At 36.9% G+C, this 15,644-nt stretch overlaps 1 protein-coding gene across 2 annotated transcripts in view; it reads right to left on the reverse strand.

Annotated features, from left to right (window-relative positions):
- KIFAP3 (kinesin associated protein 3) overlaps nt 1-15,644 on the reverse strand; it is a 71,242-nt gene that overhangs the window by 34,375 nt on the left and 21,223 nt on the right. Inside the window, exons 11-16 of one of the 2 annotated variants that reach the window (XM_085300221.1) lie at nt 8,517-8,617; nt 4,052-4,160; nt 2,534-2,646; nt 1,326-1,491; nt 1,027-1,152; nt 544-642 (exon numbers count right to left, since the gene is read on the reverse strand). In XM_085300221.1, coding sequence (XP_085156347.1) covers nt 544-642; nt 1,027-1,152; nt 1,326-1,491; nt 2,534-2,646; nt 4,052-4,160; nt 8,517-8,617 — 714 coding nt within the window. The remainder of the gene's footprint in view (nt 1-543; nt 643-1,026; nt 1,153-1,325; nt 1,492-2,533; nt 2,647-4,051; nt 4,161-8,516; nt 8,618-15,644) is intronic. The other variant, XM_085300220.1, reaches the window with a different exon arrangement.

Here is a 15,644-nt window from a genome sequence, read left to right on the forward strand (position 1 = left end):
GAACACAAAATACAGAAATAGCTTGCGTTTACAGTGTCTTAGAGTATTTAAAACATCTTAGAAGTATTTTAATGTACTTGTTAACCTCAGACTATGCAACATATTCACGTAATAGTGCAATGCAACAAGATGTTTGTCGATTCTCCATATAATTTTTATTCAGATTATGACCTACARCTATGAATTGCAAAACAAATCATAGAATAATTCAGATCAGAGAGGAACTAACAGGTCATCCCCATTTCAGATCAAATTAACTTTTTCCACTGTGGTATTCATTTTGCAGTTCCTCTGTGTACCTAAGCTGCTTGTTTTTTTGTTTCTGTTTGTTTTTCTGGGGTAGGGTTTTTTTTTTTTTTTTTTTTTTTTTTTTTTTTTTTTTTTTTTTTTTTTTTTTTTTTTTGTTCTTCCCTTCAGCTGAAATAAGCCATTTACAAAGAGACTTCTGAGACCAAGAGGTTTATGCAAGAGAAACATGGGCCAAGCATCAATRATGGCAAATGAAGTACTGACATTCTAAATGTTTGATCTTTAAAAGGATACGAGTCTCCTTAATAATGACATCTCTGGTGGCTTGGTGGAAGACCATCTGATAAAAGACATAAATGATCTGGCAGACAAATTCATCATCTTCCTGTTGAGCTACAAAGGCAAAACAGTTTCAGTTTTCAGGTCTCACAAACAGAACCTCTTGGTGTTTTGAAAAATGTCTAGCTCTTACAAGTCATTTAGACACTTCAGTGGTATGCATGTGAGATTCATCTCCTGACAACACAAACTCTTTTCTTCCCTGCTCCAATCAAATAGAAATACCACAGACTGCAGCCAGAACTGTACAGGTGTGGTAACATCAAACCAACTAGGCCATTAGTCAGTGTCTATCAGTAATGGAGTAACTGTTCCTCCTTTCATAAACAAAACACCTTCCCCTGTATTGCAAGAGAAAAGGAATGATGCATCTGGGTTAGCAGGCTGCTACAGCACCTTACTATCTCTGAAAAGCAAGGCCCAAAGATCTCAATATACCGTTTAGAAGCTCTATGAGTGCAGGAATGATTCCAGATTTGGCTAACAGAGCAGCACAAGAGTCATCCATAGAAACTGTTCCAATCATTATCACCACTTCCAAAACAAGGTCATCTTCTGCAGAACCTGGTAAGACAGATGGCAGAAAGCACTGTCCCTTAGAAATTCTTAATCTTGCGGCAGTTGCACTTTATGCGTACATACACTTCAGTTTTTCAATGTTATGTTTCCTAAAATATCCACAAATATTAGATGGAAACAGACTTTACTTTGAAAGACTAACTCAACTTTGTACAGACCTGGCTTCAGCTTATCCTTGAGGTATGGAACCAGCGTATACTCTTTAAGCACAAGTTCCCAATCGAGATCAGGTAAGGTCAAATTTGCAAGGGTTCCCAGGCATTCAATCACAAATTCCTCCTCTTCATCATTTGATATTTGAGCTGCTAAATCACCAACATAATCCTAAAGAAATATAGCAGCAGATAGATAGCAAATGTATTAGATATGGACAACATGGGGTTCTAAAGAACTCACAACTTAATGAAATCAAAACCAGTTCTCAGAAGAACAGAGAGAGGCTTGTAAAGTAGCTTCACTATTAGTTGAAGAATGATTCAAAAAAGCATTTGAGCATTCTTCTTCTCATTCCTTTCACTTTCAAGAGATCTGGATCATTTCTTCAAACAAAAATTATCTACCATGCACACTAATAAAAGCTGCTAGAAAACAAAAGGAATGAAAATAGTGAGCACCATATTGCCTGAGTGACAGTAATGGTTTCTTCTTCTTAAAGATTGAGAGGTGACTACAATATTTTCAAAGATTTGTATCAAATCAAATATTTGATTTCAAATATTTTACAAGCTAGCCATGAGTTTTCTTACTAATACTGTATTGCTTTAAGATGATTTGAAATTCAATGCTCATTTTAATATAATAATACACTTAATACTTTAAGTGTACTATTACACTTAAAATTTCACAATTAGGACACTTTTTTGTTTGGTTTTTGTTTTTGCTTTTTAAGTGGGAAGGTTTACATAGATACCTGAATATTCTGCTTTCAATATTTACAGTAATTCTACTTTGGAATTTAGTTCTAATGACAGTGCTGGACAATGAGCCTTTGACAATTAAGTCCCTTCAGAAGAAGGAACTTCAAATGTATGCAGGTGTTAGGAGACACTTATTAAAACAGATCTGAATAACCACTTGGTACAGTTAAAAACTCTTTATTTCACCCTATGAGTTATCTTTTTTTTTTTTTTTAGGACTTATTGGATACAGCTGAAGACCTATTTCTGTGCAGTGAGGGATCCAAAGTTTGACTCATCAACTGAAATAGCCTTATAGAACAAAATGTAAGTACTAATCAATCAACACGAGTAAAAGTGGATATGGACCAAAGAGGATACCTGTAACAGCAAAAAACAGCAGTTGTCTAAATCCAGAGTCCTTTCCAATAGGAAAAGACAGATCACATTAGGGAATAGCCAGTACTTACAATAAACAAATTTTTAGTTGGCCCATCATGTTGTGAAATATTCCTGATCATCTTCATTAACAGTGGGTCCTTAAATTTCAGAGCTCGCTTCATTAACATTTTCAAACCATTTCCTGAAAAGAAACAACCACTTAATAAAACCTCCAAACAAAAACAAGGAAAGTACTGGCCAAGTACTGGAAAGTACTTTTTTTTTTTTTAATTAAGTCTAGAAGGGAAAGGTAAAGAATCTAGACAGAAACTATTTCTGCTTCCAAGTTTTACTTAGAAAGGAAAAAATCTGTTCTATTCTATAATTTCTATAAAACAGCTACTATGCCCATATGTATTGCTGGCACACTCTGATAGAAAGTCAGATAAATACCTAAATGCTCCAGGTGCAGATTACACCTCTAAAAGAAGCCTGGCACACTGTTCATTTCCATTATTAGGACAACTCTGCCTATGCTCCCAGCATAAGCCCTAAACATTTTGTAAGCTCACAAATTGTCCTCACCCGCCTTCACTTCATGGAAGAATAGGTCAAGAATTACTAATACACTACAGCGAGTGGAGATGCACCACAGCTGTTGMACCTCTGCACTTCACTCCATGGAACAAATACATCATTATACTTTACAAGATTGTTTACCAGTCATGTAGAATATAATGGAATGCATTGTGTGGAAATATATACATAAAAACACATACGCAGATTCAAAGTATATGACTGCACAGGAAAAGTCCCACTTTTATGTTTCTAAATGATCGTCTTGCCTTGTTAATAAGTGCTGTTTGCTTTTTTTTTTTTTTTTTAATTTAACGCAAAATTGGATATCCTTGTTTCCTCTTCTACATGGCTAAAGATAGAAGTGTTAAGTGGAATTTCTGGCCACAGAATTCGTTGATTGCAATTGTTCCTTTTAGATCTAAATTCTAATATTATAGAGGTTAATGGTGAAAATTTTGAGTACATGTGAAAAAAGGAGCTACTGAATAACAACGTGCTGCTTCAAAATGTAACTGTGAAAGTAACGAAACCTGAAGAGCAGTGTAAGGAGCTAAGGAGATAGCAGCTTTCAGCTACTGAGTAAAAATCAAAGCCCATCTAACAAACAGATCACTAGAAAACCACAAAACAAATCACTAGAACCCAAAAGATACCCCCCCCTTTTTTTTTAAAAAAAAAAAAAAAAAAAAAAAAAAAAAGGAAAGATGTAATTAGAAGTCATCACTGTGCTATTAATTTGGTTTTGGCAGGTGAAACAAATTAGCTAAGTTAGATTTTAGACATCAGGTAGAACAAAATCTTGGTCTCTGTAGGTAACTGTAGTTCTCATGTCACCAGTGTGTTTTAYAGAACAGCTTGCACATATGAGAGATGTGGGCAAGCATGGTTACTCAGCCTCACTTCTGTCACCAAGATCAATTTGAGAGGGATATGGTCATTTCCTCGCAATCATTACTCAGACTGCTACACTTACACCTTAACAGACTGTTGCCATCCCCAATAAAACAGCGAAGTTTCAGGACATTTACCTTCACAGATAAGTTGMACATTTCTTTTGTTAGCAGCAAGGTTAATACAGAAGGAAATAAGCTCCAAGTCAACCCGCTCATCAGGACACTCAAAGAGCATTTTCATTAACTGCCAAGAAACACAAGCACACAAGTCACTCATTGATCTTTCCAAAGCCGTAGAAGAGGAGCAATGCTATTATGTCAACTATGTTTTTTTTTTTAATTCAGCATTTCTACAGACACAAGAAAACAACACAAGTCAAAGTGATAAGATGTATGATTCCTCTATTTGGGGATAATAACATTTCTAAAATGCAAAAGGGGGGATTTTAATATATACATTTTTTAATGTATACATATTTATATATATAAAAACAAAATTGAGTGGCTAAGTTTGTTTTGAAGTTTTAGGTTGGTTTAATACAGAACAACTATTAGTTCATGGAAAGTCAGAGTAATACCTGGCTGTTTAATAAAATAATGACACTGTAAACAGATATTTAACTGCAAAATAATTGTACTACTGTTATRCTTTGAGATTACTCTGTTGATGAGTAAATCAGCTGTAGTGAATTTGCAGCAATGTGTTTTATTTCTGCAGCTCTCATTGCTAGAGCTGAACACTACTGTATACCAGCCAAAGACTTCTCAGTAGTACTTCTGTTCTTCTGGTTAGAAAAGGGAACAACCGAGGTCAACATAAATAAATAGGCTGTTGCTTATAATCCTGTTCCACAGTTTAGTGTCAGTGAATTCCTGGAAGATTCCACAGGCAAATAACCTTCAGATTGCCATCCTTTTATACACCTGGCTTTCCTATTAACCATTACAATACAGGCCATATATCGACTCTAATTTTGCCCACTACATAGCATACTGAATACATGAACATGGCTCATATGCATCCATTTCATTTCTTCCAGCACTACAGTAGACAAGCAGCACTACTTCCCCACTGAGGGGCTGTAGGACATCACTCGTTTTGCTCCTAAAACCTGTTCAGTTCATAAGACATGTCAAAATTATAATGCACAGCAATGTGATGACAAGACTGAGATTACTGGAAATAGAAACAACTGAACTGAAAGATAAGACAGGACATAAAAATATAATACATACAGCTCAGCTGTGTCAGAAACCAGGCAGGGGGGAACAAACTCCTCTAATCATTAAATATTTGTATGTTTGCCCCCTGGTGGCAAGACAGTTTGTAATACATTAAACACGAGAGAAATTGGGTAAGCAATTCATTTAGAGAAAGGAGAAAAAAATATATTAATCTGGAACAACAGGCTTGTAGGAATGTCACTCCACAACTGTTAATGCAACAGTTCAGTATGTTTATCTATTGCCATATAGCAGGTTGTCATTCCAAAGGGATCTCTGGATAAATAAAACATATCTAGGTTGCAACAAAGTRATGAATGTCTTTTTCCTGAGGCTTTCATGTGCTGATTTAAAAGCTATCACTGATTTCTTCCTTTTGGAAAGGCAGAATCAGATTTCCCCTGGTGAGTTGAAGAACTTATAAAACCTTTAGTTTATTAAATCCATAAGCCTGACTGTCACATAGGCAGAAATTAAGCAGAGAAGCACGCAACTACTTAACACACAGAACATGACTRCTCAAAAATCACCTCTGCAACTCTTCTGCTACAAAACCTTTAAAAAGAGGTTTTAGAAACCCTCCAAATTATTTGAAGGGAAACATTCTCATTACTAACACAATACAAAATCTGTAGAAAAGAGATGGGATTACACTGTTAATTACTGAACTACTTCTCTATAAAAAGAAAAAATATACCCAGTTTCAATTAAACTCCGTTCAAATTTTAAAATAATAGTTTTGTACGAGCTCCATGTTTCCCATTATGTCTTCATTTAATTTGATTGCTCCTTGTGCCACTTCAAAAGGAAGAGTAATTGCTGCCAAATAGGAAATATTAAAATTAAATTTGTTCTGCTTTTACTATGTCCATTGTCATCTTTTACTGATTTAACAGGAAGGCAGTAAAAAGACTGCAGCATGTGCAATGAAGAGGCAGTAGTGTTCAATCAGACAAGTCCCATATTGAGTATCAGATACCACAGACCAGGACTGAAATCACTGTGTCTAGACTCTCTGGCACCTGCCTTCACTTATTTACCAGTGACCAGAGGCCAACCCCCACAGCTCGCTGTTCACATACACCTCTGTCCAACCCCCTCCCCAGCCCCAGCTCAAACATCTTTGAATGATTATGCCAGAACTGCATGCCTCAGGAATCTCTCCTGACCGGCTACTCCCTAGCTCTGCTGTTTGAAGTGATGCTCTGGTTTCTGAACTTCAGCAGATAATGGCGGACAGGAGCAAAGGGTGCTGTCAAGAGAGGACGTTTACCAGCATTAAGCTGAAAAGAAGCTTACAGATCAAAGAGGGGCCAAACARGACAACTGTGGTGGAAAACATGTGGGTAGCTGCGGAGAACCTTGCACACTGCTCTGCGGTAAAATATTAAATATCACCATGACATCACTGCCTAACCATGCCCTTTGATTGGCCACGTTATTACCAATAAATGCTTTTATAAGCATCTGGATGGCATTTTCACCTATTTAAACAAAACACGCATTGCTGAGGTCTAAACAAGAATGAACTGTTAATACTCACTTTTAACTGTTACTAGAATAGCACCCACTAACTCCTCGAAGCCGCAAGGATGTTTACCCGGGACAGCGCGTGCAAGCCCCTTGTCAAGCATTTTACACGTTGAAAGCAACAACAGGGGACAGACCCGCAGATCACTTTCAACAACAGCCTAACATTCATTACTGAATATTTGCCCGTTTAGATACACACCTTCCCTCAAAATAAACCCACAAAAGGGCAAATGCTATTATTGAAAAGAAAATTTGGYAGTCCAAGGTAGAATCAAATAGCAGTGCGTCTTTTAAATCGTTGTTTTCTTCCTTTGTTGCCATACTCACTTCCCTTATTTTTTTTGCTACCTTTGTCATTCTGTCCTAATTTTAAACATTCATCAATAAAATTTATGCTCTGATTGTCCAGCTTTTCCCTTTCAAACAGCCTCTGAACACGATCTGTGAATAATTACATTGATCACTGAAACATCAACAGCCAGAGGCATCCTTAGAATTTTGCAGTTTTAGCCGAAGTCCAATTAAGGCAGCGGGAATGTTTCCTATTCCACTGGGCTTTGGATAATGCCCTGTTAGCATTACTTTGAGCAGCCACTGCCTATCAGAACAACGATGTTCACTAAAGCTCAGAGCATGATATCACTGAAGTTTCCATAGCTCTTTACATCTGGCACTGGGGAGCTAAGAACCATGCCAAGATTCCCTGAAAGCACATCAAAAGTGAGTCCTGAAACACAAAGCATGAGTTCTAGTTTGGCAGGTGACTGTTTAGAACAAAGCAGGTCCTTCATATCATGCAAATGCTTTAACATAAAATTACTTCTTGTAGCAGAAAATGCAGTCAGCAGAATGTTTACAAGAGCACTTTGTAACATACACTAGTTATCCCCATTAGCTTTCTCCCTTCCTCTCCAAACCCCCTCCCGTATTTGGAAAAACACTACAATTTTTGTCATGAAATAGAAACTAGAAACATTCTGAAAACTTTCCATGGCAACTTCCCGTTCTGAATGCATTTGATGTTAAAAACATGTTTGGCAGGAAAAAAGATACCATGGTGGAATTCTGAAAAAGCTACTGAAGAGCCTTCTACATTTAGGCAACAGACTCTCAACTCCAGCCTAATCAGGACTGGTAAGAGCTTGATAAGAGCAAATTTGGTGTTTGTTTAAAAACAAAACAAAACTACCCCCAAAAACAAACTCCTRGAAGTTGTTTCTGTGCTTGGGTCAAAGTGTACGACTAGAGACAAAGAGTTATGAGACAAACTGTAGCCTGAAAGATCAGTGAAGAGTATTTCATTGCCGTCTATACAGTCTTCATGCCTCCCCTATTGTGCGTGCCTGCAGTTAGAAAAAGGGGTTGTCACGTAGCAATGTAACACTGCTTGGCTGGTTTCCAGCTCATATCCTGTAATACTGTAGACGTTGAAATTTTGATACCCAATGGGATCAGAAAAGAATGCCTCTTAAAATGGTAAAGGAAATACTTTCCATGAGGTTCCCTAAGGACCTACTGTGCACAAATTTTAATCTCTCTTTAGTATTCCCAGTCTTTGGTAGGGATTCATCAGGTCACCTTTATTTTTACCAACTCACTGATGCTGCTCACTGGTTAGGAATACTGACAAAGAATATCCCCCACCTATCCTTTTCTTGTGGGACTGTTAAAAGACAGCAAGAATAGTCAAATTGCCCTATTAMCTCACTATTCGCTCAGCAGCATCATAGCTGTTCACACTTTCACCTGCAGGTGTCAGTGTGAGCTACRCTATGAAGAAGGAAGACATGCACATTTGTGGGAGGATGCATCTTACCACTGCATCATATAGAAAAGTACATACCTGTGGGATACAGTCTGTGTATGCAAACATCGATTTAAAGCGATCATCCATGCTTATGTGATACAGAATACACATTGCTACTTGTTTGTAGTTCTCATTTGCTATAAGTTAAAAAAAAAATCCGTATTAACATAAGCCTGATATTTTTAAGTATTAAATAGCAAGGGGAAAAGTGAAAAGCACAGAAGACCTAGTTAAGGAGTGGAAATTTTAAAACAAAAACATAATATTAATGAAAGGGTCTTGCTTGGCACAGCCAAATGAACAATGTATTTGTGCAAAGAGGAAACAAAGGCAATGCTGACTACTATCCTCTTCCCAGCACCTGAAAATATTTCCTTATTCCCACTTTGCAATGAATATATTTTCTAAAAGGAACACTTAATACTGACAGCCCATCCAGAGAAAATCTCTGCTGATTTCCAGGTAGGAAATTAAATAGCAAATGCAATGTTGACTTAGATGTAGACTTTCTTGTTGAAATAACAAGCTTGTCTCAAAAGTTAAAGTGAAATGCTAAAGATGATACCAATGCCAGAGAGAAAAGAAAAAAAAAATCTAAGAACTACCATTGCAAAAAGCCTTGTAGAAGAAATTCAATGCAATCCACATACCAAAGAAAAAAAAATACACACACACACACCAGGAGTTTAGGAAAAGAGTTTTTCACACATTCAAAGACAATAATAGTATACTTTCATAATTAATGGCTACTTAATAAAGAGACAAAGATACAAGAAAACTTGGCACAATAAATACGAGCAGGCTATGAAGTATTTAACTGAAAGGTTCTATAAAAACAGCTTAGACAAACTTTGTTAGCAACAACCGAGATACGTTTGATCCTGGCTCACTGCTGAAATGTGGACTGAGCATTCTCTTGAGCTGTCTGTCTTCTAGCCCTGCATTACTACATGGGACAGCATGCTCATCTGAACGTTTATATTAGTTAGACCAGGATGTAGTAAGATCACTATTCAATGTATTAATAATTCTCATATACCTRATCAGAAATTGCTTACTTCCCACTTTTATTTAAGCTAAGCTGAACATTAGTTGTTTAACACCTTGGAAGAGCATCAAGATTTCAAGCAGCAATCACTCCAGGCAAATTCATCACTGGGAACTAGAATTTCCTTTAAGAAGCACRGATATGATACTTTTATCCTGAGAAAACACATTTTCGTCTTCTTCCAAAATTCAATAACCAAAAAACCATGAAACTTTTGGCAGTTGCCATTTCAAGTTACCATCTGCCAAAACAGTGAAACATTCTTTCCCATGTCAAGCCTAAAGAAGTATTTGACCTCTCAGACCCTAGTGGAATATTATCTGTATGAAAAAGCTGATTAAACCACAACCTTCCACACACCTAATAACTGGGGAAAGACTAACACTCAACTTTGAAACCTATTGTGGCTATAATTAAAACAATTAAAATAAAAGCACAGACTCTAYAATATTTGCCTAAATAATACAAATTGTTCTAAGCAAACACAACGAAATGTTCATCTTTTRTATTTCTCCTGTGAAGTTACATTACAGACACATTCATTTGTAATGACATTATAAAACTAACTATTGCATGAAAAAAAAAAAATGCTACACATAGCTAAAGGCTTCTCCTAAGTAAATATAAAGAAAAAAATGCCCTCCAGTTTCACTGGGCTAGGGAAAAAAAAAAAAAAAAAAGCAGCTTACACATTGCTCTTCACACTTCTTTCCGTGCCTCAATTTAAGACACAAACATTAGGACTGAAATTTAAGACTGCTCCAATGCTTAACACACTTAGCATTATTCATGCACACTGYCAGCACCAAGTTTATCTTTTTTGTATGTTTTACTCATCTGAAAGCTAACAAATAAATCCCTAAGTCAATCATTGTTTGGAGACCCGGCTGTAAAAAGTTCTAACCCTGACCAGTATCTGGCCAAAGAACAGCTTTTTGAAACACGGGAGTGACACCTTTTCTGTTAGTTTTGACCACTACTGTAGGATGCCCACCAAAAAAAAAGCAGGCACTGCAAAAAAAGACTTCCTTATGACTTGGTACAGAAGGCATCAATTACTCCCCCAAATGGAAAAGCAAGAGGGAAAAGAAAAAGATTTCTGCCAAACTTGTTCATAAAAATCACCAAAGTTTCGGTGGGGTGCCAGAAAGTTGCGGCCTACAAACGCTGGTAGTTTTGAGCATCAAGCATTTTATGACTCAAGGTGGAATAGCCAAATCGCCTAAAGCGGTAAGGGCGGCCCTGGAAAATAATGGTCCAGTCATTATGGATTCTTCTGGTATTTATGGTAGTAAACATGAATCATAATGAACTCATTGGATATTAAACGTGGGGGTCACAAGTTCTTTGATAGGATTTCCACAAGAATTTACCATTAATTAACCAAATAATTATTTGAAAGTGTTACTGAATTATCCTTAGTACTTATACAACCATTCCAGAGAAATTGGTCATTCCCAGCTGAGTGCAGTTAATGCCTTAACAAACCAGTCATTAACTGCAGTTACTGATTTTGTGGGAATTATTGTGTTATAAAATACACTCAACAGTTTATAGAAACAATACTTTTTTTTTTTTTTTTTTTGCAGCTGTAGTTCAGCTGGAGCAGCTGGGATGGAAAAATATCAGGTCCCTTGGGCTGTTTTCACAACTAGTTTTCTGCAAATTAGAGAGGGAAATAAATACATGATGGGTTCCGAGTTCAAAATGGCTTCAGATTTTTAGCCTTTGAACATTAATAAGAAGCCATGTGCCAGYCCTTTGGACCAAAGCCTTAATTCCTCACCTAGATCTTACTAAGGTTAAGGGCTGAATGATCCCAGYAGCAGAAGCTAAAGAGAAACAGTTTCTTGATCACAAGATCTAGTCCTAGTTGAGACCTCAAGCTTAAAATTAAAGAGCCTCCGTTAGCTTCATGATAACAAGAGAGGATCCCTAAAGTTGCAGAGCTGAAATGCCAATCCAATTTTCAGCAGCAGCATTCAGCTTTCAAATGCTTAAACAGCAATAAGAATATGAATTATCATTGAATCATRGAATTAGTAAGGTTGGAAGGGACCTCTGGAGATCATCTAGTCCAACCTCCCCGCTCAGCAGGGTCACCCAGAGCATGGTAGACAGGGTTGCATCCAAGCGGGCCTTGAACATCTCCAGAGAAGGAGACTCCACAACCTCTCTGGGCAACCTGGTCCAGTGCTCCGTCACTCTTGCAGTGAAGAAACTTCTCCTCTCATTCAGGCGGAACTTCCTGTGCTTCAATTTCTTTGTGTTCAATTACAGGCTACACTATCCAAATGGAACAATATCAGTAATTCATATAGCCATCATTTCTAATGGAATCACCAGCACCTCCACACTAGATACTAAATATACCCTGTCCAACCCATGTGCAAAACATTAACTGGCATACATGAAAAACAGAACTCAAATGAAGCTCTTATGGCTGAGCAAATCTGTATTTCAGTTTCAAGAAGAGAATATCAAAATTTAAGTCAAATCTGCTGCATAGTTAGGCAAATTATAAGAAATCTAGAGGGATAAGAATGTCACAAACTAAGCATCATCTCTATACACTGTTTCTCACTGTTGTCGGGAAACTTTATTTACACTAAAACCAAAAAGAGTTTATTCATGCGTATCGTAATTAGCAATGTTCTTGTGAAAAAAGCTATAGAAAGTTATCTCAGTTTTACTCCATCCCATATTATTTCTGGTAACCAACTCTGAAACATTTGGACTAAGTTACTCCATGCGTGGCTTAGACACATACTGGTTTGATTTACATATGTAAATACAAATCATACTGGRTATGTCAGTTTACTTTATCAAGAGAACCTGAAATAGTTTGCAAATCTGCTCATACCCAAAGAGACTAGACTATGTAAATAATACACAATGTTATTAATTACAGACTAATAATCATTAYTGTGCCACCTTTACTGTATTTGAAACCAGCTGCCTACTATAAGCATGATTTTGAAGAAAAAAAATCGAGAAAATAAAATTTAAAGAACTAAGCACATGCCACATCTTAAATATGGATATGCACTCTTTCCTGGAAAACAAAGAAGGAAGTATAATGGTACTTTCTAAGCAAATGACTAACAAACGACTAAATGAGGCTGAGWTATTTAATGTTGAAGTTAGAGATACAGACAAAAAAGGAAGTTGCACTTTGGAGCCCCAGACTCAATTTCTTTGTCTTGAACTCTATACAAGACAGACAGGAAAATAAATAYACAATAAACCCCTTACTGCATCATTACTACTTGTAAAAGGAGACTAGGCRGAACCACTAGGCAGACTATATACTGACTAAATTTAGATATCATGTCCTTTCTTAAGGATTGCTCTTTCTACAGAGGAACCACATTCCTGTTATCTAGAACGTCCTACAGCCTATCACGCTTGAACTGATTAGAATTCACACAAACTGGAAAATTATTGGGTTCTGGGTAGAGACAAAGCAGACGGCAACAGGATTATTCCTGAAGATAAAGTTACTTCTCTTCTCCTTTCTCCATGCAAGAAATTTTTTGGGATAGGTGAGGACCAAGAAGCAAAGCAAGAGATAAATTTTTAAAAAGCAAAAAAACCCACCTACCATTATTATAAGAAACCAAAAATTAGAAGAGGTGGTTCTTCATCTGGATTAAACTAAGTAAAAATGCACTTCTGAAGTAGGTGGGGAAAAAATCCATGCAAGACTTCCAGCAAGCTACGTAGATTAAATGCTATACGATTAAATGTAGACTTATGGAAGCACGCACATCTTGCCATATCTGCACTATATTTCATTAAACCACATCAATTACTCCAATTACGATTACTAGAAAATATTCAGACTTCAAGGGTATTTTTAGTCCAGACAAGTCTATCTGTTTGGAATTCAATGAGAACAGAAGTAGACGGAGGTTTTTTGTGCTCCTAGCTCTCTCATGCACAGGAAGAGCTCCTCCTCAGAGGAGCCTCAGTTCCAAATGGATGGTGCAGCTAAGGTCTTTCAAGATACTCTTGCTCAAACAAAAACAAAGCAAAAGAACACACCACAACAAAGGATGCTACCTTCCACTCTGAGAAAGGGATTACTCACCACACTGCAAAATAAATTATGTTTAGTTTTTAATTTAGCGTTACAGTTTAGATCTTGTTTATTCCTCTTTCAATGGAAGTCTCTGAAGCACAGAGCCAATGTTCAAATCCATTAAGCCCCCAAAGTGGAGTTACATATTGGTAGAGCTTTCGAGTCTCCCAGATAATGACAATTTACAATTCTGTACTACTCAGGAGATACCACTCCCTATGCCAACAACAGTATGCTCTCTTAGAGGCAAAGTCTTTCAGTAGAAAGATAAATAACTCAATTGCGTTCCTCTTATCCTGGAAATATGACAGCTTTATTATTTAAAAGATCATTCACTGATGACCTGAAAGGGTTTCTCACAGATCTGGTAGCTTTTCCAAAAAGGAGGGTTCAAAAAAAAAAAAAAAAAAAAAAAAAAAAAAAAAAAAAAGACAGACATCTGAGGCTCCTGCTGTACAACAAATAGCTTTCTTTTACTGAGATACAGATTACGTTCCCATCCTGCAAAGCATCTGTATGTCAGAGACATATGTGACAAAGAAACAAGTTATTTGTATAAGGAGAATTTAATGGCAGTATTTCTCCTCTCCCCCTAAGCTCAAAGGGTCTGAAGATAATACTATCAATCTGCAAAGGACTTATTACCTGACCAGCTGCAGACGTGGAGAAACCTGCACATGGTATCCTGCACTAGAGATGACAATCTGAGGAACTCTAAGACAAAGAGCAGAAACACTGCTCTTTTGAGTTAAAATGCTTCCCTGTTCCCAAAAAGCAAGTGAACTGGTGAACTGGCCCTCCCTCTTAGGTCTGAGCTTGTAAAAACTTTGGGATCTATGTGACTGCTACATCTGCAAAATTCTTCCAAATGATCCTGTGAGACTATCCCTTTACCCAGAGACTTCATAAGATATCTGGGAAAGGTGCTTCTATCTCCCTCCTACCTCGGCCCTCATACAGGCTTTACGAAGATTTTGCCACAGATTAGGAAGAAAAGTAGAAGTGTTTCATCCCTTTCTTACGGAGATTTTCTGAGAAACTGGAGTTAGTTGTTTCTGCCCTGCCATGCTTTAGGCATCCAAGTTATGGCCTGTAAAGCTTTAAGATGTCAACACTTCATGTAGCTGACTAGATTTACATTCTACTGATAAGTATTAATTTGCCTCTGCAATGCAATTCAAAGAATTCATTTCAATATGAAGTAACATACTGTAGGGTCACACAAGAAATGGGATCCTTCCTGCTCATCAGATCAGTGAGCTTCTGACAACTCAGTTCCCTCAATTCTAAATTGCTCCATCTCTACCACTTCAGTCCTTGCTGCTACCTTAAGCATTTCTGTTTTCAGTCAACACATGACATTCACTGCTTCTTTTGCTTTACATCAACATTATCTTCTTCAGTTTTAAAAAAAAAAGCTAATAATATAGCTAAATACACAGGTGCACTTGTGAGCAGCAAACTGTATAAATGAGCTTCCACTCATCTGAAGTCACATAGTCGAAGTACAAACAGATCATTGCTAATCTGAGTAACAGCTACAAAAYTGAAAAAACACTTTGTTTCTAACTKTYRAMAGTTAGAAACTAAAGAAATCAGAAAAACATTCACTAATAAACTTCAAAAACTTCCAAGTAAATATAATGATTATGATGCTGCAAATTTCAGTTACTCTTTCCTGACAACTAACCATTAGCATGCAGCAGGTGAAGTCTTTTGCCCTAAAAAACAAAGTCTGCGGGGATCCTATTTCTGCTTAAAAAATAGTATTAGCAATACTSTAGCCTTTCTACCTTGAATTTTATATTCCCCAACATCAGAAGCCAAYTTTTCTTTAACAATACTAAAAAGTTTGCTGACTAAATCCATAGGTAAAGTATGTGAATAACTGCCGGATTCTGGATGCTGCGTACCTCATGTTCCATTAAAGCCAGCAGGACATACCAGGTTCTCAGCACTATTGAAAGCAAAACTGTTTATTTAGCTATCTAAGAGATATTTAGAAGTTGAACTTCAGGGTTTTTTTTTTTTT

The sequence above is a fragment of the Rhea americana genome, unplaced genomic scaffold (genome assembly GCF_003343005.1).
Source record: "Rhea americana isolate MKP2758 unplaced genomic scaffold, rheAme1 scaffold_162, whole genome shotgun sequence".
Classification (NCBI taxonomy): Eukaryota; Metazoa; Chordata; class Aves; order Rheiformes; family Rheidae; genus Rhea; species Rhea americana.